A 23,171-nucleotide genomic window follows, 5' to 3' on the forward strand; every position below is an offset into this window, starting at 1 on the left:
TTTCCAATGAGGCTTTACTGAAGGTTTTGGTAATAGGTCAGTTTCAGCTATGAGTGTATTGGAGTGGTATTTTTTCTCCGTTGGATTGACTTCCATGCCTTCATCAATTCTTTGCACCACCTGTCCGACTCTGGCCTCTCAAGACTCCTATGTATATATAGAACCTAAAGTTTCCATCTTTACAGACCTACTACAATTTTGCGCCTCCATTTTGGCAGGTCTGTCTTGAAAAGGAACTCATTGACCTCAGAAAATAAGGATAATCCACAATGGTTAATGGGCGTTCTTTTTAAAGTATTTTTTTTTAAAATCACATTTCCATTTTATGGTAATTCTTGTACAAGTTCATATAATTACATTTTAGTTTCTGTAATGGTAATTTACAGCTTCTAATAACACTTAAACATCTCTGCCTATTTAACATAATACACTGTGCAACATTGTTAATCCGTATGTATACAATTTCGGAAGAGATTTTCAAAAGGCCGATCCTTTGCAGTGAACGTTGACTGTACAATCCCAAGATGGCTGTGACATCCCCACATGGAGTAGAGAGCAGCCATAGAAATTAAGCACTAGGATCACATGTTTCAAGGCATCTACTCAGACATGTATTACAGTACAAAGACTGATATGCAAATGCATATTCCTCCTTTGTAAAAAGTACAGTGAGCAAAAAGCGATGGCTGTGGACTCTCAAAGTGGGTAAAAACCACTGAACAGGTTGCCATGCCATGTTCTTTCTAGAGAGGGGCGCCTGCTACCATTTTAGTATTTCTTTCAAGGAACTTTGGGTTGGTCACCCTAAGTTACCTGGCTGAACCCAGACAATGACCCTTGCTCACTGTGCTCAGAGAGGCACACCTCCACCTCACTGATGCGGCCCAACAAGTCTGAAACACATGTCTCGCGTTGCTTTTGGTACTCTTGTTCAAAGGAGGTTTGCCTGGCATTTTGGTGCTGGACTGCCCTTGTGGCCGGGACAAAGACTGATATGCAAATGCATTTTCCTCCTTTGTGAAAAGTACAGTGAGCAAAAAGGGATGGCTGTGGTCTCTCAAAGTGGGTAAAAACCACTGACCAGGTTATCATGCCATGTTCTTTCTAGAGAGGGGCGCCTGCTACTTTTTTTGTACAGTAAGTGTGCAACTGTTTAAATCACACCTGTGAGCAGCTCTCGCCTTTCTTTTCTGAATGAGTTCCAGTGTATTTGAAGCCATTTAGGCTGATAGAGCTGAGATGGGAAGGCACAAAACATAGGAGTGCTGGGAAATGACCACTGATGCAGGCTGAGTCAGTACGAGCAGGCTACCAAGAACATAGTTATGTTTCCCGACACGCACCAATGGCCTACTTGCATTGCAATTTGCAAACCATTCTGATCAATCCCCTCCTTTATAGATTTGATCAAAGTGTTCAAATACCTCTTCAGCTGTCTTCACACCCCTCCAATGCAGAGAGGAATTTGCTGCAGATGTTTGTGGGGTATGTAGCCCCAGAAACCCCCAAGTCTATTTTTGTGTAGGTTGTTCAAATGATGTATAATTACAATAATTAGGGATGATCTATCCTGACCAATGCGCTATCTGGCTGCTATTAAATCCCAACTGGTGTCGCACAATACTTGAATATTGCTGGGAACACTTCCCTAGCATTCTAAATTACAGAATGTGAAAATGAAAAGGTTTTTCACGTTTCAAATGCACTCACTCAATACTATGGTAATCTGAGCATGAAACTAATGAGCTTGAAAACCATTGGCTATCCAATCCTTAAGCCTGTTTATTGATCACACATTGTAACTTACGAAAAATAACCCGTGTACATGAAATAACAGACTGGTGAGCCTTTTTAGCTTAAATATGAACAAACACTAAGCCAACAGGTATTTCAATAAAACCTTTCTCTTCCTCAGGGCTCTAGCTATACGTAAATCTGCCGTTGCTAAACATACCTCAATATTTAAACTAGGCAAGGTTAGTACTTGGTGCAATTTGTACAAAATTGAAATTATTATTATTTACTTTATTGTGATTTTATCCAGAATTTGGACTTTACACAAACATAAGCATAAAACAAACATAAAACTTTATTGTAATACAAGTGTTTGACACAAAGTCCATTATCTACTGCCAGTCACATGATCTTGCATCATATAATAGTATTGAGGTTTCAACCCAACATTCATTATTGCAATTTTGCAGATACAGATCTTTTTAATCGAATGTTGTCTTGACTTAGGATCCCAATTTCTTGCGGCGCTGAGCAACTGTTTCGGTAGCGATAAACTAACTTTGTTCACTGCCCAGTGGTGTGTTGGAGATTGTTCAGAAGGTGAAACCTGAATTAACAGGATGCTAATGGCTCTTGCGCATGATAACGTAGAGCTGAAAATATCATATCTCTGATTTTCCAGCAAGAATAAAAATTCAGCATGTTCGCGTGAATGATACTTGACATATTCTCGACACACGTTGAAACATTGCCATTCAAACCTTTTTTATGCTGAACCCACCTTTTAGTAAAAATATTGGTTGCTGAGCGCCCACTGATTAAAAATGTTGTAAGCCCTCCCCCCTCAAATTTCAAAGCTTCTTATATTTTCAATTAAAAGAAGCCACTGTACTCCATTTTTGAAGCGCCTCATGCCCCCATTGGACATCTTCAGGACCCCCTTATGGGGGCCAGCCCAATAGTTTGAAGACCACTGCGTTACAATATAGCAATGTCTCCAAATGATTAGCAAACTCCTAGATTCTTAACCTTTAGAATTAGGAAATACTTGTGATTACCATAAATCATTGCAATATGAATTTCTATTTAGAAGACAAAGGTGATTAGAGATGGATACATTGTTTGATTAGGCACTAGCTATCTTCTGAAATGTATTCACAAAAATAAGCACTGTTCCGGTTCTCATCTCATCAGGTGGCTTTTTATTAAATATACCAACACTCAAATCAAGAGCAGTAAAAGGTTCTGAGCAAACTACTTTGGAGAAGTGTTCAGAACTCCACATCCTTGGTTGTTTTTGGGAAGCTTGCAATTACAGAAAATGCCACTACTTTGTCTTTAAGTTAGTTTTGTTTCTGTTGCACAGCTTAATTTTTCTTAAATTATGTTTTTTTTAAAAAAAGCTGCTTGTAGAAAGTTTTTGTTTGGGTTGCTATTGACCTGCTCATAGGAAGTTTACACTTGCTTCAAATTGTGTCATTGCTTAGCAGTGTTACAATAATATAAGTGAAGGGTACTTCGCCATTCTGGCTCCTAAGCTCTGAAACAAGCTCTCTCATGGCATCCAGTCAAACCTTTCACTCTGCTCATTTGGAAAGGACCTGAAACAAAAACATTGTATTCATTTTAAAAGGGTCCTTCCTAGGCTGTCGTATTGCACTGATAGCACAGCAAATCTAGAAGCTCACTCATTTACAGTGTGCCACATCCCCTAATTCATCTTGATTATTCATTAATAGTTATTGCATTCTGTAGTAACCTACTAGGTTTGATCATGCAACCATGCCTGGAATATTGGGGCGCCTTTAGTCTTCCAGTGCCTGCATTAAGTAGATTGCCAGCAGCCACAGTACCACAAACCAATTAGTGCAACTTGCAGCCACCTTCTTGATGGGCAGTATGCCTTTGTCATTGCTGAGGTATTGAACACTTATGACCAATCACAAGGGGCATTCTAATATTGGTACCTTTAGTTGAGCGCCATGTGGCAGTTTCTGGGTGCAGTGCAACAACAAATGGGTTCCTGCTGTGGTTGTTGATATCACTGTACCTATTGCAACAGCGCATTTTCTCAAATTGATATTTGTTTTATTTCTGATTGATATTTTATTTCTATCACGCTCGTACACAAGTGTTTCAGAGCGCGACAAGGCAAGGGAGGGGAACAGGGGAGAACAAAACAGCGATCTTACTAGACATTGAGAATGCGCAAGTGCATAGGAGAGGGGGAGGGGAAAAGTGCATGGAAGGAGGGAGAAGTGGAAAGTGCGAAGCAGAGGAGAAACAGATAAATAACAATAAATAAATAATAAAGGCAACAAACAGTGGAAATGCAGCCAGCCATTTTGGAAGTGCTAGGTTTAAGGCAGCAGACAGGGTAGGTCTGTCTGGCATGATTCACAGAAACCGTTTTTGTAGTTTGAGACACATCCATGCTTCCAGAAAGAATTAATCAGTGCACACAACTGTCATTCGGGATATTATATCAAATGTTATTAAATAAAATATTTCACCCAAATGTTTTACTTTTTTAATTCTTTTAGTACACAATTCACAACAGTAACACATCACAGAATGGGTTGTCTCTAATCTGCTGCTAACTTGTGAGGCATGATCCAACGGAAATGTGCAACACTAACAAAAAGACCTGTCTAGTAAACAAAACTAAATAAGACCTGTTCCGAAATGCAATTGACAATGCATCACACAAAAAGTCTTCAGGTACTTTCCTCAACAATGCTTATCTTTTATTTCAGCTCTTAAGCTCCTCTTGATTTTCAGGAAAAGTTCCAAAATGTTTCAACTTTTTGTGTATAGAGTGCCTCGGGGTCGATGGTTTTTTGATTAGGGAATGCCAAATGTCACGTTTTCCCTCTGTGTGATACCTTGGTCGCGAAGAATTGTTTCAGTCTGAATGTATATTCTGCCGTCGAGGCCAGACGCCGTTAACAACATACTTATATAGATTACCTGCTTAAGGTCTATGAGCACAAAATAAAAAATACCATCTTGATTTTTTAAGTTGAAGCCATGCTTTGTGGCTCACACATCTGGGTGCTCCTCTGGAGTGTAGTTTGTGTCAAGAAGTGTAGGTGCCTCAATGTCACCAAAACTGAGATTCTCCCTATTGGGTCCCCCTGCACGCTACTTCTTCCCTTTGTTCCGGCCTTCCTCCATGCCCCCCCCTTACCCCTCCTTTGAAGCCAGGAATCTCAGAGTCATCTTAGATTCCTCCCTTTCCTTCATCCCTCATATTCCTTCGCAAAGGAACTCTACCCTTCCTCACCTTCCCCCGAGACTCAATGTTAGCCATGCTTTGGTTCTCTCCAGGCTAGGCTATTGCAATAGCCTCCTCCTTAATCTTCCTTCGTCTACCCTCTGACCCCCTCCAGCTAACCCAGACTAGGGCAGTTAGACTCATCCTTGGCCTCACGCCCAGGAACTGCATCTCTCCTGCCCTACAAAGCCTTCACTGGCTCACAGTATCAGCAGATTAAATTAAAATCTCTCTATCATCCACAAGGCTATCTGGGGCTCCTTACCAAATACTCCCACTCTAGACTCCTGCATTCCTCTGACACCAACTCCTTGCGTGTGATGTGGTTTGCTAAACAAAGAGCTGGAGGTTGGTCGCTCTCCTCAGCGGGCTCGCTCCTGTGAGATAGCCTCCCCCTCCCTCTGCGTCTTGAGCAGGACTTCCTTAAGTTCTGAAAAAGCCTCAAGACCTTTCTCTTTACCTCTTCCTTCTCCTCCAGTCTTCCCTGCTAATCATACAGTAGCGTGACTGATGTGCGGGGCTCTTATGCATCCTCTGGTCCCTGAACCACACATCTCTCATCCCAGTCGCAGTCTATTTACTGCACTTACCTGGGCTCACCCTCCCCACAGGAGGTTGCACTTACTTTCTTCTTTTATTAGCACTTCAGCCTGAGCACTTCTCCATGAGCACCACAACACCTATCCACTACCCCCTCCCCTCTGCACTTGCATGTTCTGAACACTCACAAGACATAGTAGGTTTGTCTCCCCTCCCTGTTATTCTCATTATGTGTTTGTACTATTAATTCAATTATTTATCTTTGTTGTAATTCATTGTCTACCTTCCCCTGTCCCCATCCGGTTTCCATGTGGGCGCTTTGAACCAGTTGTTGCTAATTGTATACAAATGACCAATAAATAAATAGGGGGACTAAGTTTAGTGTTTAATGCAGCCATAATGCGGCAACCTTGAGGCATACGTCCCTAGATGCTAATCAGACTAGTAGCAGTGACCAACCTTCCCAGCTGGTCTTGGGTCATTGAGCTGCATGGGGCACCCTAGGGAGAGGTCTGAGGGGTGGGGGATGAGTGGCAGCGTTTCACCTGTGTCCCATAGTTGAAAGTAGGCCTCATGGGTAGTTTTCTGCGCCGCTGGTTTAGTGTGATCTCAGTCTTGGTTCGGTTAAGACCACATGTCCCAAACAAATAGGGCAACAGCGATCTTAGAAATGCTACATCGTGTCTTACTTTTGAAAAAATAGAACCAATACCAATGTTACATTTATTTTTGATTTTGGTGTAATTTTGTCCTCTCGTGTGCTGGTGCAGTAATGATCTGCAGCCTTCCATAGGTATATAACAGAAAATGCATCACACACTTTCACCATCATATATTTTTTATGTTCCAAAAACCTGTGTGCTACTATTTCTTCAGTGTGTGGATCAGCCAACCTACTTGCTGCACTTCGATGTTTCACCAAGTGAGGAATTCTAAGAGCGTAAACAAATGGGTACTCTGGAAACTGAGGTTATAACTGTTCCAGCACATGTATGATTGTTGTATTGTTTGCAACCGCGATCATGATGAATGGAAAGGGGTTCATCTTGGCAGTTGCTGCACTGGAGGAGTAGTTTGGTGAAGACTGCGACACCAACTTCAGTTTGTTCAGCAGTTGGGCATCACTCATTGATCACCTGCGAGTCTTGAATTCTTAAGTCGATGTCCCTGCTATCTGTGCTAGTCTGTTGTTAAACTGTTATGCCCTAGGCCTAGGAATGCCCGCAATGATGCTCCCATCCATGAGTCTGAAAGAAGCAACTTCTCAGTCTGTTGGACCGCATCCCATCCCCCTCTCCTCCTGTTGGCCGCTGTGCACGGGAACACTGTCTGCAGTCTGAACACAAGCCTCATTTGTATTGCAGGTCTTAAACTCGGAATGGAGAGGGACGCCTATGTAATGATAGCCGAGAAAGGGGAGAAACTGTATCACATGATGATGAGCAAGAAAGCCAGCCTCATCAAGGACAGGAGGAGAAAATTCAGCACAGTCCCCAAGTGCTTTCTTGGCAAGTAAGTTCCGGCCTGATTGAAGAGGGCTTTTCAGAGCATAAACCAAATGCGCATGTGTGGTTTGCAAGCATTGTGGGGTTTTGCCAGATCAGATATGTTCTGATGGGGGATTAATTAGAGAGTAATGATCCCCATTACACACTCAGCCCATTGGAATTAATCATGATTGTATTTCATGTTCAGTTGTCAGTATAGTTCTTAGTTTGCCAGCAGAGTCTATTTAAGCTTGGTAAAAGTGTTTCCAGATGGAGAGCAGCGAGTAAATGTGGACCACTTTGGGCAGTGCTTTCGAGGGCAGCATACCCTTTCTGACTGGCAAGCGTCTGCTCCTGAAAATGTCTCTTAATAGCTTTGTGGCCCGCCAAGGAACTGGAGCTCGCCTTCATCCTTACAACTGCCAGTCTTGTTCTCAAACTCTATCCCATTCAAGCGCTGCTTATTGTGATCCTGGCTGATTTCATGATACCTGTTGGGAATGTACACTTGCAAGCATTCATTGCAGTTGAGTTGCTCTGCATCCCCCTCCAAGCGTCTATGTAGACAGTGATTGCTCAATTTGCGGCCTCTAAGATGTTTTTGGAGTACATCACCCAGGATCCTTCACCTAGGCTGGGTAGGACTAATGGGCGATACAATCCAACTTATCTGGAGGGCCACACAAAGGATTAATCATGGTGAAAGCCCCACTATGCCAGGTTCCCGCTAGCGCACTGATTTTTGGATTCTGAGTGCTGCTGATATACTGTCACTCACACCTCATGTGGGAACTTTCATGTTCAGGTCTGAACTGTAAACTTATACAGGTCTTGCAAAAAGCACTGCAATGGGATCAAAGCTTAAACCGACACATTTGGATGTTATCTTTGTGTCATGTATATTAAAAGGGAATCTGAATTAACAGGAATGTATTCGTTTAATGTATAGGACATTTCCAAAAGGTTCTTCACATACATATAACCTTTGTTTCAAAATAAAAAAATATGCCATTTACCCATTATTTAGGTTGCATTTCTCTCTAAATACATGCAACTAGTTAGAGTTGGAAGCATAAATAGAGCCTTATGCCATCCATGCCAGATATTAACAGATTTCAACAGACTGTTGTACGTGAGGCCCATGGATGCCCATTTTGCAAACTGCTTGCTACCAAAGGCCAGAATCATTTGCTATTGACACCGCATTGGAAAACTGCGTTCATTTTCTGCTGCAGTGACAAATGTTCTTATCGAGCGCACAGTTTCTGGTCTGAGTGCCACTGACTCACAGGCATGAGTTTCCTCCAAGCCTTGTCACTGCACTAGCAACATATTGAAAGACCTGTTATTCGGACCCACAGTACTGTTGCTTAATAGAAGAGTTGCAAAGTTTGTACACCATCACACACAGATGCATCAACAACACTGTTCCCACATACTTATCTGAAGCAATATCAAGGACCACTTCTACTCTCGCCCCACCAGAGCTCAGCACACCAACCAGCTACACATACCACGCATCAAGAGAGACACAGCTGGAGGTCTAGGCTTCTCCTATATTGCAAATTAAGAATTAAGCTTCGGGGGAGTGTCTTGCGCTCTAGGTCAGTCCTTTCAATGCAAAAAATATTTCAAACAGACATGGCATATGATTTTGAATGATGTTTATTTTCCAAAAGAACAACAGCCGACACGTGTTTCGACCCCTGGTCGTTGTCAAGGGCTGAAGCTGTTCGGCCGAAAAGCATTGCTGAGGAGCAAAAAGGGACTGCTCCATAGACTGGAACCAGGGATTTATCCCTACAACTAGAAGGTCACATAAAGATACTCATGCCAGAAATGGCCCATTGAAACTCAGTTTGCTTGTAAATCCGCCATTCCATAATATGAAGTACCAATAACCATTTCTTCTGGAAATACGTTTGATGTCTAAGTGGTCCCATGAGAGAATTATAACTACTAGTCGTTAATGACATTGGATCTAACTTCAGGCCTTGACAACGACCAGGGGTCGAAACATGTGTCGGCTGTTGTTCTTTTGGAAAATAAACATCATTCAAAATCGTATGCCATGTCTGTTTGAAATATTTTTTTCATTGAAAGGACTGACCTAGAGCGCAAGACACTCCCCCAAAGCTTAATTCTTAATTTTCAATGTTATATACAAACTTTGTGGGAAGTTTGAGGGGGTAGTATTTGTTTTGCTGCCAGGATAATCAGAACTAATTTTATAGCCTGGTTTTGGAACCAATCGAGAGTGGTCACTAGCGCACCAACAGGGACTGATCCCACATTTACAATCATTTTGCTTCTCCTATATTGCACCGAAACTTTGGGACTCCCTCCCTGCCACCCTTAGAGCTGAAACTTCCATCTTTGTCTTCCGCAACAACCTCAAGACCACTTTCCTCAACTAGCACTGCGACTTCCTCCTCTACTCCTGTCATGCATACTGTAAAATAAACACAAATGTAATATAACTATATTGTAACCTTGTATATATATTGTATCCTTGCTCAAACTGCTCATTATGTAACAAATGCACGCCTCATGACTATGTAACTAAGCTTTGTACTGTAACAAGTGCCACAATGTCCTCGGGCTGTTGTGCGCTATATAAATATGAATAAAACAAAACAAAACAAACTCTCAGATCCTAACCAAGGGCCCTGCATGTAAACACTCCTTTCACAGCATGAAACTTTAGAAAAAAGCACTGCGGGGAAAAAGAATGGTAATGCATGTACCACTGAAGGCCCAAACTAAGTGTTGGGTGAAGCACTGGCACACTGAGTGCTGTTGTGCGGAATTTCCAACTGGAAATGGTGTGGAAGCCCTGGCTTTTTAGATTTGTATTAATACAATTATGTGGGTCATTCCATCTCAAAGTGTGACCTGCTAACAGGGTTCCCCTTTCGCAAAGGTCTGTGCCAAAAGCATATTGTTCACCTTTGACCTTCTGGATCAGTCGCCTGACCTGCAGCAGCTGCTCCACCAGTGGCACAGAGCAGGTTCAGACAACACGGGTGCCTATTTGACAGCTGCAGTGACAGTCACGTCTCTGCAGCACAGGCACTGCATTTAACGGATGCATCCCTTTTCCTCAAAACTACATAACTGTGAGATTGCCGTCCTGGTGGCACACTAAACTCTCTATATAAACCATGCCTGTGTTTAGGGCATGGTGGCCAGAATCTGTTATCCGAGCCACATCAATGTAATATTGCATATGCCAGCCCGGTGAGCCCAGCTCAGATGAGGAATGGGTTATTTGTATTCCCCCGAGACAGTATGTCCTTGATGCTTCCAGCAAAGTTTGTAGCTTTGGAAGTTGCCTCTTTTTGTTCCTTTGTTAGTGCAGGTAAAACCCTCCCGAGAGAGACAGCCACTCTGCCGGAAGTTGTCCTGGGAACAGCAATCAAGCGACACACCCATACACAATAAGAGTAGCCTCACACCAGGGTACTGAATACCAACAGGCCCTGGATTCTATTTAGAAAGGAAGAGGGCGGGGTTAGTATAGACAGCGAGTGCTCTTGACAGCTGGAGGAAGGTTCCACCATCTTGTTTCTCTCTTCCTCTATCGTTCCCTCCTGTCACCTCCACTTGCTGTAGTGCGAAGCACTTTGGCTGTGATGTTAGAAGGCAAAGTCTACTTGTTCCGAGGACAGGGATTAGACCCTTGAAGCACCTTGCTTTTGTCCAGCTCATCAGTGTACATTTGCCTTTAAAAGAAGGGGTCTCCCACCATATGTTTTAATCATCCTTGGACTTCAAATCTTCCAAAAGGATTGTGTTGGACCCTGTTGGGAGAGCAATCCTTTCCAAAGCCCTCCTAGTTGTGAGGGGAAGGAAGGTGTTCCAAGGAAGTGGCAAGGTCTGTCCCCAGGAACCATGGGTGGAGGAGAGGGGGTGAACTGCTGCTGGAACAAGATCTGCATCTTTGCCAGCCACACTACTGGCCAGGACCCCAATGTGTTGACGAACCCCTGAGGGCATGTGTCAGACCCCCCCCCCCATGTATGCAAGACCGAAAAAAGGACCCATCTTTTCCTTGAGACCCTGAAGTGGGATTTGCATCTCCTTAGAGCCAAGACAGCCAGGATTCCTGCAATAAAACTGTCAAACTGCTGCAGGCCATAATTCTAGCATGTTCGACCTAGTCAGAACCAACAGGACCCTCAAGAGCGGCCTTTGGCACTCTACCACATTCAAACCTCATTCGAAACCACCAGCCTCTTCATCGCGATAAGTCACTGACTGAACTGCCCTGGTTTTCTATCCGAACTGCATTTTTCTAGCCCTTGCATCAAACCGACTTGCCTCTACATCTTGTCACCAGCTCGAACACATACGAAACCTGGTGACCTTGACACTCTGCCTCACTTGAGTAACGCTTCGAACCACAACCTCCTTCCGTTCGGCCCTGCCACGACATATGCTTCTCACTTGATGACTGCAACTGCTGCATCTCAAACTGACTCAAACTCCTGAAAAGAGCCGAGAAGCCTTGTTCACTGTTGTCAGATCTCCAAGACACTGCAGATTGTATTATTGCCTGATTACTGTCCCTTGGTCCAGTTTGGCCCCAGGAGACAGGCCATATTACATGAATCCCTTTCTGCAACTCAGGAATATATCCTTTTTGAACATTTTGTGTTTAATGGCCTTTTCTCCCCTGTGTCATTACCCACAGTGCTGTATTTGCTATCTTGCATATTCTGTGTTCTTTCTACATGGGTGGATTTTTGACATGTTTTCTTGTTAGTTATCGGATATGATGCATTTAAAGTATGTATATTTGTATAGACCCTTGATTGGGCATAACTTTATTTTATATTGTTATACTTTGCTACTTGGGTTACTACTGAACCACATTGCACCCCTCTTGAGTTTATAGTCTTCCCTCTGCGCGCTTTACCACAAACGGCAAAGGAGGTACATCTCTCGAGTGTGCTCGTTTTACCTCTGTAATTGTTTTGGGTGTTGGTTTGTAGAAGTGTGGGGGCTGAGTTAGAGGCTTTTTGCCTCTGCTCGTCCTTGTACTCCTGCAGCGCAGAGGTTTGACAGTAGCTCCTGTTGTGCACTTTCTGCTGTTAGTGCCATTGACTTACAAGTGCGAGTTTCCTCCAAGCCTGGTCACTGCACTAGCAAAACATGGAGCAACATGCTGCTCTGACCACGGTGCTCTTATCTCAGGAGCTGCAACATAACAAATTAACTTAATGCAAAGAAGCACTCTAAGATCCTAACCTACGATCCTCACGTAAACCCTCTTTTCACGGAGCAAAAGGAAAAAGCGATGCTGGAAAAACATGTCGTGATATAGCGACTTGACTGGTCTTTGTTCATGCTCTTATCAAGTACCCGTACAATACAATACAGTACAGGAGCAGCACTTGCACTCACAGCACTGTATCAATCTTCTTTTCTGGGATAGAAACTGAGGCCTTCCAACACCAGGCCTCCCCTTATCCCACGTCTCGTCTCGCAAACACAAACAAGCTGACATTGCGCCAGGAAACTGGGCCTCGGCCTTAACAAAGGGGAATCATTTGCTTGAAAATTGCTGAGCATCAGAGGAAAGCATTTTACAAAATACAAAGGTGCTTCTCTTAAGTTTTTTTAAAAAATGTTTAAAGCTGCTTCCACTCATTTAGAAAACTATTTTCTGGACCATCTACATAAAAACGAAGCGACACTTTTATATTGCAGAAAAATGCGAGACTTTATGTAGTACGGGAGCTTGTGTTGTATAGAATGGGTCCCTACAGGCCCCTATAGAAAACGTGAAATTCTCAATGGAGGACTATGAAAACAAATATTGTACCTTGTGTTTCTGAGTGAAGCCGTAGACTGCTCAAGCCTCACTCGTCCTAGCGGATAGCTCATAACCCCTCAGTGGACCCAGTAGTTGATGGTTACCTCTATACATCTATATATACCCTTCACCCCCTTTACCCCACCACCCAGGTAATATTGTGCGCTTGGAAATATTTCCTTTTTTCCTTTCCAATGGTTAATGTTTAAAAGGTGTGAGCTATTCTTCCAAGACTCGTAGATTTATGTGCCTTGCCTCCGGTCCCTTCCGTGGCAAATAGTACTCTTGTGGATATTTTGCAACTTTTGCTTGACTCGATATTGCCATTGTGTTAAGCTGGGGGGTGTTTATGTGCTTGCATTGCCCTTTGTAAGTTCTGGACATTTTTCGTAACATGCAGTTTTGTCAAAGGGAGTTTATAAATAAAATAACTAACACCTAGTGCATATCTCCATTTCACCACTAGACTTGCACCCTTCAGCTGTGTTGTCCCTCTCCCCCGTACCCGTACCTAGCCAGTGGCATCAATTTACATTGTACATAATAAGACAAAATAGCAAAAGTATAAAAGAAGTAAAAAATCAGTATAGTCAAGGGAAAGACCTAATGCAAGATAAAACACAGAATGTTTTGGGGGGTCCTGAAATTCCAACATACAAGAGCTCCTTCATGTTGAAGCGCCACATGAGAAGGTTCCAAGCATTATAGGATTGGAAGGAGAAGGTTCCACCACACTAAACTAACTATACAACACCAATAGCATGCTGCTGTATTTATATCATAACACCAATGTGGTTTGCATCATGCAAATGCACAGTTGTTCTGCTAGAAGTTTAAATAATATTCAAGACACCTTAATATTTACCATGTTTGGCATATCCTTTCGATTGGACCTTAGAGTGAGTTCTGATCCTTCAGCTCATGAGCAGTTCCTCAGCACTGTACTTTCATGTCTGAATTACAGTCTGACTTTGCTAACTTCAAATGAACTCTGGCGATTTGACAAAAGATCAGTGCATTCACTGTGTTGTAAGGAAGGCATGGTATCAAGAATAGACAGACACAAGTGATCACAGTTCAAGGGTGTTTATTAAACTGTATAGGTAGGTTGGGAGAACGCCTAATCTAAACCTAAATCTAAGATGGGAGCAAGGTGCAACCTTCAAATAGTAAAGCAGTCCTAGTGGTGTCTTGTCAAATAAAAGGGCCTATACTAAAATAAACTATTGCCAATCCTTACAACTAAATACAAAAAGTGTGTGGGATAGGGTGCACAAGAAAGAAAGTGTTCACAAATGATACATCAGGATGTGGTTGCCAGGGGTCTCTCTTCCCCACATTTTGAGCATGGCACGAGGTGGAACTCCGGAGCACAGCATATGCTGGAGCTTTCCCAGCACAAGACTACAGTTCAATTCTCAGATATCAGGACCTCCGGTGGTTAAGTCTCTTTTCTACAAAAGGTCTCTTGCCTCCGCAAACCTGATGTGTTCAAAACAATAAACAAAATGTTCCTTCTATATGTATGTTGAGTGATGACTTTTCACCCCCGGAACCCTCTCTTTCGGGCTCAGACTCCTCTCGAATGTCATCCTCCCTCCGCCAGGTTCACTATGGCCGGTATTCAAGATATTTTGACCTTTTGCATTCACAAATCTTAATATCTTTTTAAGAAGTTCACTGTGGACATTCATCTGTCGGGGTTCACTCTTTGTCAACACAATGTTCACCGGGCATCATGCTTCGCCTGTTCTGCAGGCATCTGTCCATCAGGTTCACTCTTGCCAATCTAACAGTTATGTTTTCTTCCTCACTATGCAGGATTCGCTTCCCTTAGTTTTCCAATGGTTTGTCAGTCAAATACTTTCGACTGTACAGAGGATTTTGCTAGACCCCTGTATGACCACTTTGACCTTCTTCTTGTGGCTCTCCTACGGCCTTCTGGTTTTGGCAGTTTCAACAGTAGGGGGAACTAGCCCGAGTCTCCAGAGTGAACATTCACGTGGTGTCAGACCCCTTTGCAGCTGGATTCCCCTTGAAGAGTTAACAGTTCTTCAATTTTTCTTTTACTTTGCCATTTGTAGCATTCGTTGAACAAAGTTTCGGTTTCTTATCGGTTCTCCCCTTGACTCACTGGCTGTGATGAACCGCTTGGCTTTCCTTTCATCTGGAGTCAAGGATGGTACCATGGTAGCAAGCTTCTTCCCCCTCTCCTGATTATCAGCGTAGGAGGGCTCTGTGTACCATTGACATCTGCTGCAACACCTGCTGGCTATTGTCAGTGGTTTTATGATTCCTTTCATGGAGGCTTTGCGGGCCAAGATTGAAAAGGCAAGGTGGCGTCTCTCCTTATCGCCCCTTTGGTTCTCGCCACCTTTCTCTTGAACTGCCGTACTTGGATAGCTCTCTTATCGTGCAGTTTATCTTGCTCGTAGTGTGCTCTCGTGCTCCACCTTTTATCCCTGTAGGGATGGGAAAGGGCCGTCAGGTGTGTGTTATTCGGGTCAATTGCCTGACTTTGCCTGACCCTTGTGTTGGGACATGTCAGGTAAACTGCTCTGGTGTTAGTCCATTGTCTTTCGTACTGTGCGAGTGCTCATGTCGGAAGGGGGGGAGGGAGGAAGGTAGAGTTTCTGAGTATCCTACGTGGTAGGATGGGAAAATGGTGTTTGAAGAAGGGGTATACCACGGCTCACCCATCAGTGTCCCTCTTCTACTCCCCGAGGACCGCCCCATCCAGGTGATCCTCCATCACTGGTCCACCCCCAGGAACTGGATCCAATAGCAATGGCCATGTCCTGGCCACCTGGATGAAAGATCCCCGGGGACTAGTCAGGGAGACACCTTCAGGTTTCTCATAGTGTGAAGAAGAGTGTTAGTCCATTCCCACTAGCCTGTGGCCAGAAGTTGTACCCCCCCCTTGATCTGTAGGGTACCCTACATTGCTTGGCTGAGCTGGCTGTAACTCTTGTGTTGCAAAAGGGTATGGGGTGGGAGGCACTACAAAGAGTTCATAGAATCAATGTAAACGTAAATACTCGTTCCAGCAGATTTAGTACAATCAATTCATTACATTTCAGGTGCAGCAGGGAAAATCCCGAGGCCACTCGAGATCAAAACACAGAAAAAGCATCAAACATACATCGGGTGTTGCCAACCGATAACCCTGTGTTGCACTCCAAATGGGTTGGAATCCCCTATGTGTTTTAATAGCTAATCGTGAGAAGGGATCTCCCAGCAATCGAAGACACCCTCACAATGGTATGCGTGAAACTCTTCAACAAAACATGGTAATCTAGTACTCATATGTGTTCATAGCAGAAATAAGCTATGTATTTAAATGGAAAGATGTCCACCTGATCTAGTCTGTTCAAGAGCCACCAAGAACATTCACACTACAGGTGCACAACACATATATTTTATATATCACAAGGTATTCAAACACATTACAAAGGATAAATACAAAGTAAAGCAGTTCAAATCCAAGTCTCAAACATACAGTTGGATAAGGTATCAAACTCAAAGTTAACAGACCGCATCAAAGAACTCTTCATTTGATGCAAGTGTACAATACATAGGAGTGCAACACAGGGTTATCGGTTGGCAACACCCGATGTATGTTTGATGTAACTCTTGTGTTGCCACACCTTCACCACTTGTCAATACTTCATATATGGCAAATTCTGTCCATTTCTTCTGGACTAACTGCTTCCTCCTGCTTTCTACTCTCTGCTTTCTTCTATGGACTATGATGTACAATAGTCCACTGTATTTCTGGCCATGGCTTAGCTCCCATCCTTGTAGACCAGGTAAAACAACCTGACCACGTAGCCGCTCTCCGTATATTGTCCCAACTAAAGGGTAATATAATTCACAAGGATGGTACTGTTATCAGTATTGAAAATTCCTTTAGTAGAAGTATATTTTGGTAACGTAGAATGAATCACTGGTCTAAATCAAGGTTTCATTTATTTTTAAAGCAAAAAAGAATTGAAAATGATGACTAATATAATCTTAGTCGGTATGCGGCAACCATCTCATATAGTTGCAATCAAATAATAGTGCCAATGCATTTCAGAGCATAATGCTCCTTCATCAGGGCAGGTCTCTGATTGCATCATGTAACATAATAAAACGAGGTATTAATAAAATCACATAATTAACAAAACGGGGAAACATTGAATTTAGTGACATATATCACATTTGTGCATGAACAAGTTCAAAATTAAGGACATAATCATCAAAATGTAATCGTAATATATAATGTGTCACATACCCGAACAGGTTTGATTGCAGGTTGCAATAGTGAAATGGTGGAAAAAGAGATGGAGAAAAAGGCAAAAAAAGTGAAATGAATGGTGGGTTAACCAAATGATGCATCTATGAACTGTAAGGAAGAAAGTTTGAAGTTACATATGGAGATCGGGGTAGCCAGTGGTAAAAAAAGGGGAACAAATGTCCGGTTCACGAAGGATCGGCAGTCACTGGACTCAATTCGATCAGACGAGAATCTGAAAATGTAACAGTGTATCAGGAGGATAACCAAAGCGTTACATAGGAATGTCAAATGGACGGGTAGTGATGTGCTTACCTGCGCTCGCGGGGTTGCAAGTGCACAGAGGATAGAAACGCGAGTGGCAGTATGGCGCCAGTTCGCATCGTCAGTTTACAGCGTTACCTAGGGAACTGTAACTTAAATGGACACGTGACATCGCCAGTTTACAGCGTTACCTAGGGAACTGTAACTTAGACACGTGACAGTAGAGCGTGACGTATCAGTCAAGTAAAAAGCGCGGTATTCATTGTGTGTTGTATTGTGAGATTAAGAGGCCATTAAAAAACAAACAAACTAATTTTAAGTATTAAAGAGTGTGAATCAGCTATTGTGGAACATAGAGAAATGAACATTAGAAGTAATCAATGAACATAGAAAACATACTATGCGCACAGAAAAAAAATAATGTAGAACTAAATGGAGCAATGTAAAATAACACAATAATGTATGCACAAGAAGCTTATAAATGTCAGAAGCAGTTATAGTGTTACACAGATGTATAAAAGCTATAATATTTCTATGGACACCAGTCCCAGTAGGTAGCAACAATGCTACCTTGGGTCCCAAACCGAAGTTCGGGAGAGGGGAAGAGTATCCAGGAAATAATCCAATAGAATTAAATAGATGAGTATGTTTAGCAAATAATATGGAACGACAAAAATACCCTCAACTATATTAAAGCAACCCATACCCAACATGGTCAAGGTTGCAATGCGCAAAAAGTCAAAAATACTTAATATGAAGAGACAAAAAGTGTTTCGCCACAAAAAAATAGATCATATAACCATGACAACTTAGATGTAACAATGATAATTAATCTCTTCATTGAGGCCATGTGGATAGAGGCTACCAAGTCCGTCTATCCAAAAGGTTTCCCTTCGATCGAGTTGCAGGCCCAAATCCTCATGTGGATTGGTTTTCTTTATGACTTCCAGGATCAGGAACCTGATTTGGTTCAAATTGTGGTTTTTATCCCGCCAATGGCGTGCCACGGATGAATTAAGGTTACTGTTGCGTATACAAGACCGATGTTCATTCCACCGTGTTTTGACAGTTCTCGTGGATTGACCCACATAATATTTCCCACAAGGGCATTTGATACCATATATGACATTCACACTATCACAAGTTCCAAAGGTTTTAAGGAGAATCTTATTGCCTGTTCTGGGATGATATATTGTGTTACCCTTAATTACCAGATTACAATTGGTACAGTGTAAACACGGATATGTTCCTGTGGGTAAAGTAATCGGTTCCTTCATGGAGGGCCGTGTGTGGACCAGTTCGTCTCGTAAGTTTTTACTTCTCTGGTAGGCGAATACTGGTAGCTGTTCAAAAAGATTCTGTACCCTGACGTCATTTTTAAAAATGCTCCAGTGTTTTTTGATGGAGTTCTTTATCTTGTTACTCTGGATGGAGAACTTCGAGACATATATTGGAGTTTTGAGTTCCTTCTTGGATTTAGGCGTACTCATCAGTAGGGTATCACGGTCTAGGGAATCTTCCCCTTTTTTTACCACTGGCTACCCCGGTCTCCATAGGTAACTTCAAACTTTCTTCCTTACAGTTCATAGATGCATCATTTGGTTAACCCACCATTCATTTAACTTTTTTTGCCTTTTTCTCCATCTCTTTTTCCACCATTTCACTATTGCAACCTGCAATCAAACCTGTTCGGGTATGTGACACATTATATATTACGATTACATTTTCATGATTATGTCCTTAATTTTGAACTTGTTCATGCACAAATGTGATATATGTCACTAAATTCAATGTTTCCCCGTTTTGTTAATTATGTGATTTTATTAATACCTCGTTTTATTATGTTACATGATGCAATCAGAGACCTGCCCTGATGAAGGAGCATTATGCTCCGAAATGCATGGGCACTATTATTTGATTGCAACTATATGAGATGGTTGCCGCATACCGACTAAGATTATATTAGTCATCATTTTCAATTCTTTTTTGCTTTAAAAATAAATGAAACCTTGATTTAGACCAGTGATTCATTCTACGTTACCAAAATATACTTCTACTAAAGGAATTTTCAATACTGATAACAGTACCATCCTTGTGAATTATATTACCCTTTAGTTGGGACAATATACGGAGAGCGGCTACGTGGTCAGGTTGTTTTACCTGGTCTACTTGGATTTTTTTGCTACACGAGTCAGGGAGTCTCCAGACTCATCGTAGCCAGCTCCTGTGAATCTTTTTCTAAACCTCCCTCCAGTATTCAAACGTGTATGAAGAAATATTCCAAGAAATACTTATTCACACAAAGTGGTGCCCACTTATTCTTCCTTACGATCTTGCCCTTCCTTTTTTTGAGACACATGCAAGTGGAGGCACACATCGACTCAACAGCATCCAGTATTTAATACCATTTTTCAGTAACACAATGTCCTTTGAAGACATCGAAGGACTCACAAATAAATGTGCGGAAACCCTAGGGTTTTCAAACGAGGAGGCGGAGGCCATCCTTGAACTTATCAGTGAAACAACAATTGGAACACATGCTACTACAACTAAAGACCCAGTGTTAGGAAAGATTTCGTAATTGTAGGGAATTTTCCTTCCATGTGGCAACCCCTAAACTTTTTGCTGTTGTTTTTCACCTTGTTCTTGACTTTGCCAGAGAAGTGCAGCCTTCTGCCGCACTCCTCTGGGCTTTCGCTCTTTTCTTACGGGGAAACTGACATGCCCTTAAGACAGTCAGTACCGGGGAATGCTGTTTCCCGTAGTTTCTTTTATCATGCTGCGGCTTTAGTGCAACATGACACAAGAGGGCACTGTAAGCTAAGTTACAGCTCTCTTGGGTCTCTAGCCTTCTACAGGCCCTAGATACTCTTTTAGGATGGTATTTTGATCGGTGCAAGTCATTCAGGGACTGGAATGGTGGCAGCGATCGATTTGTGTATTTTGAGCTCCTTTTGGCGTTCTGAGCGCGTTTTTCGCACTGAACCCAAAATGGTGGCCTGGCTCCCAAAATGGCCAGACCACGAGGCTCCTTTGTCCTGTCCACTGACCGTCTTGCTCCCTTCACCTTCCCCAGGTCGAGCTGACCCGGGGCCTCCCTTATTTGGGCATGTACTTTCCCGCGAAACACGGATGCTTTCGCGGGCTTCTACATGTCGTTTGTGTGCCTCCAGGGTGTGGGCTGGGATGTCTGGTCCCAATACACATCCTGGGTGCCAGAGAGTCTAGGGTGGTGTGAATGCCTGGGACCACCGTGGTCCGTGATTGGTCCACGTATGGTATGTGTGTTGATGAGCGGATCTCCCATTGGCTCCCCTCCGTTTTGGCGCGAAGGGAACCGTGGATAAGAGGGGGCTGGAAACACCACTACCATGTCGATCTCCTGAGTTCTCACGAACGAAGGAATACAGGAGCCAAGTATCCTGCAACCACGAGGCTGGACCGAGGAATCGCTGGTGACCCGCTGAAGGAATCCTCCTTTGCGCTGCTGTCGTCCTGTGAAACCCTTTCCTCCTTTGATCGAACCAGAAGGCCTGTACTGGTGCTTCGACCTTTGGAATAGCAGGAACAGCTATTCCCGGCGACTTCATCATCTCCTGCCAAGTAAGCCTTCGGAAGCGTCTCTGGGCCATCCAGTTGACTGACCAGCTTACAAGGGAGTCCTGCTCTGTGACCGCCGCCAGGTTGTGTTGTATTTCGAGTCCTTGTCACTCTCCCACGCTTCGTACACTTGGCGTTCCCAAGTCTGAAGGGAGGAGTGTACATTTGGCTCGGATACACACGGCCGCTCCGTTGCCCTGCTGTGGTGACAAAACTGTGCAGGTTTCTTCGATTGGGACGTCTTTTTGCTCTACATGACGACGAGGCATTTCCCGACTCTTCTGAACCTGCCAGCTGCTGAAACTAACGTGGAGAAGCCTGGGTCTGCTTGCTTCGGGGACCGGTGAGTAGTATAGCTAGGATCTGGTCGCCCTCCTGCAGTATCCCATTGCTTTTCCCTGCTGTGTAAAAACAGCACCCTTTTGCCGTACTCGCGCTCTGCTTCTGCCCGCTGTGGAGGCTGCGCTTGAGTTGCGGAACCTGTTCTCCTTCTGCTGTGCACTAACCCGAACTGCCTGACTTCCTCCAAAGAGCCTCTCCTTTTGCCCGTTGGCACCGGCGTGGCAGGTACTTTGAGCACAAGGCTCCACTCTTCGCAGGGCTCGGACTTCCATCTAGTTAGGTGCCTCTGAAGGCGAATTGAGTCTAAAGCGTTATCGCACTGCCTGTTTTCCTTCCCTGGCAGGTGGACTACACATTTCGTGCCTCTAATACTTAAGACTGTCGTATTTGTATATATATTGTGTTGATATGGTATGTGTTGCTTTAATATTGTGATATTGTGATTTTCTCGCTACGGTCATTATTTTAAAGGCCTTAAAATAAATGTGTATCTATTTTTGATATAACAACTGTTTGGAGTAGTTTGTAAGCGCTCTTGCTTTGTGTGCTCATTGCGGGCTTTCAGTCACCCTCACCCCTCTTGAGACCTAGTCTTGACCGCCGCGATCGCTACCTTGATTGGTCTGGCTCGTCCAGAGGTTACCCTGTTCCAAGTAATTAGGTTGGCCTTCTGAACTTCTGCGCCACCAGGACAGAGTTCAGAAATCCGTCTTAACACCCAGCAAAACGCATCAAGCAACTAGAATACTTAATACGTAAAGAGATAAATCGAAAACTACATGCGATCACATTAGGTCGCTATTTTAAGAACCAACGTATACCCAGAGGACTTCGTATCCAACTTCGCCCTACGCTCTACAAAGAAAGTAAGGAATTTGTAAAAAAAATGGGAAGCCATTTTAAATAAATGCTCATTGGATCTCATATTACTAACCATCCAAGAACTATCTAAAAATCTAATTACTCTCAATACCGAAATTCAAGACATTGAAAAGGAACTAGTTGGATCATTGGGTAAAGAAGAGTATGACATTATCTTAACTGACATCAACAAGAAATTGGAAGGTTATAAGTCTGAGCTGGAACTGAAGAAAGTGAAAAAATTTAAAAGGGACACATACGATTACATCAACGAGGAAGTCTACACATGGATGGATAAATATGGTTCAGTAGCAGCAAAGAAACATTACAAATATCCATCAGATAACGCATCGAGATCAGACAACACATCAAGTTCTGATTCAGAAATACAGAGAGAATCGGAGGTTCGGAATGAACAACCATCAAGTGATCCCAACTCAATCATTAGTTCTCCCACAAGAACACCTGCATCTACGTCTTATTTAGGAGCGCGCCCAAAAGAACCCGCAGGGGGAGGAGGAAATCTCAAAAACAAGCCACAAACAAGACTCCAATTGAGGAAAACCTAGTTATTAATATATCCTCTAAAATCCTGAATAAAACAGAAGAAAACACCTTACAGAAAGGGCTGAGTTTTGTGCCCACCTACAGCACAACATTATTCGATACGAAAATCGAGCTGTATAAATTTATAAGAAAACTCAAATTGAAGGTATTTTTTGAAGAACTTGAACCACATGAGGATACAAATGTTAACCCTGATTTACAGGAATTCAGAACTAAGAGTGGATTCATACCACCAATCTCAGTACCATCGATTGACATTTTCCAAAAACCCGTCACTCGTGACATCGAGCGGATCAGCTATAAACCACCGCCGTATAAAAACATGAAACCCCATGAGATTAGAACTATTCGTAATCTTTATTGTGACAAGGATATTACCATACGTCCAGCTGATAAAGGAGG

At 43.0% G+C, this 23,171-nt stretch overlaps 1 protein-coding gene across 1 annotated transcript in view; it reads left to right on the plus strand.

Moving 5' to 3' along the window:
• PREX1 (phosphatidylinositol-3,4,5-trisphosphate dependent Rac exchange factor 1) overlaps positions 1 to 23,171 on the plus strand; it is a 1,235,108-nt gene that overhangs the window by 711,657 nt on the left and 500,280 nt on the right. Inside the window, exon 10 of the mRNA XM_069651281.1 lies at positions 6,916 to 7,063. Within this exon, the coding sequence (XP_069507382.1) occupies positions 6,916 to 7,063 (148 nt within the window). The remainder of the gene's footprint in view (positions 1 to 6,915; positions 7,064 to 23,171) is intronic.

The sequence above is a fragment of the Ambystoma mexicanum genome, chromosome 3p (genome assembly GCF_040938575.1).
Source record: "Ambystoma mexicanum isolate Mex_15411 chromosome 3p, UKY_AmexF1_1, whole genome shotgun sequence".
In the NCBI taxonomy this organism is placed as follows: Eukaryota; Metazoa; Chordata; class Amphibia; order Caudata; family Ambystomatidae; genus Ambystoma; species Ambystoma mexicanum.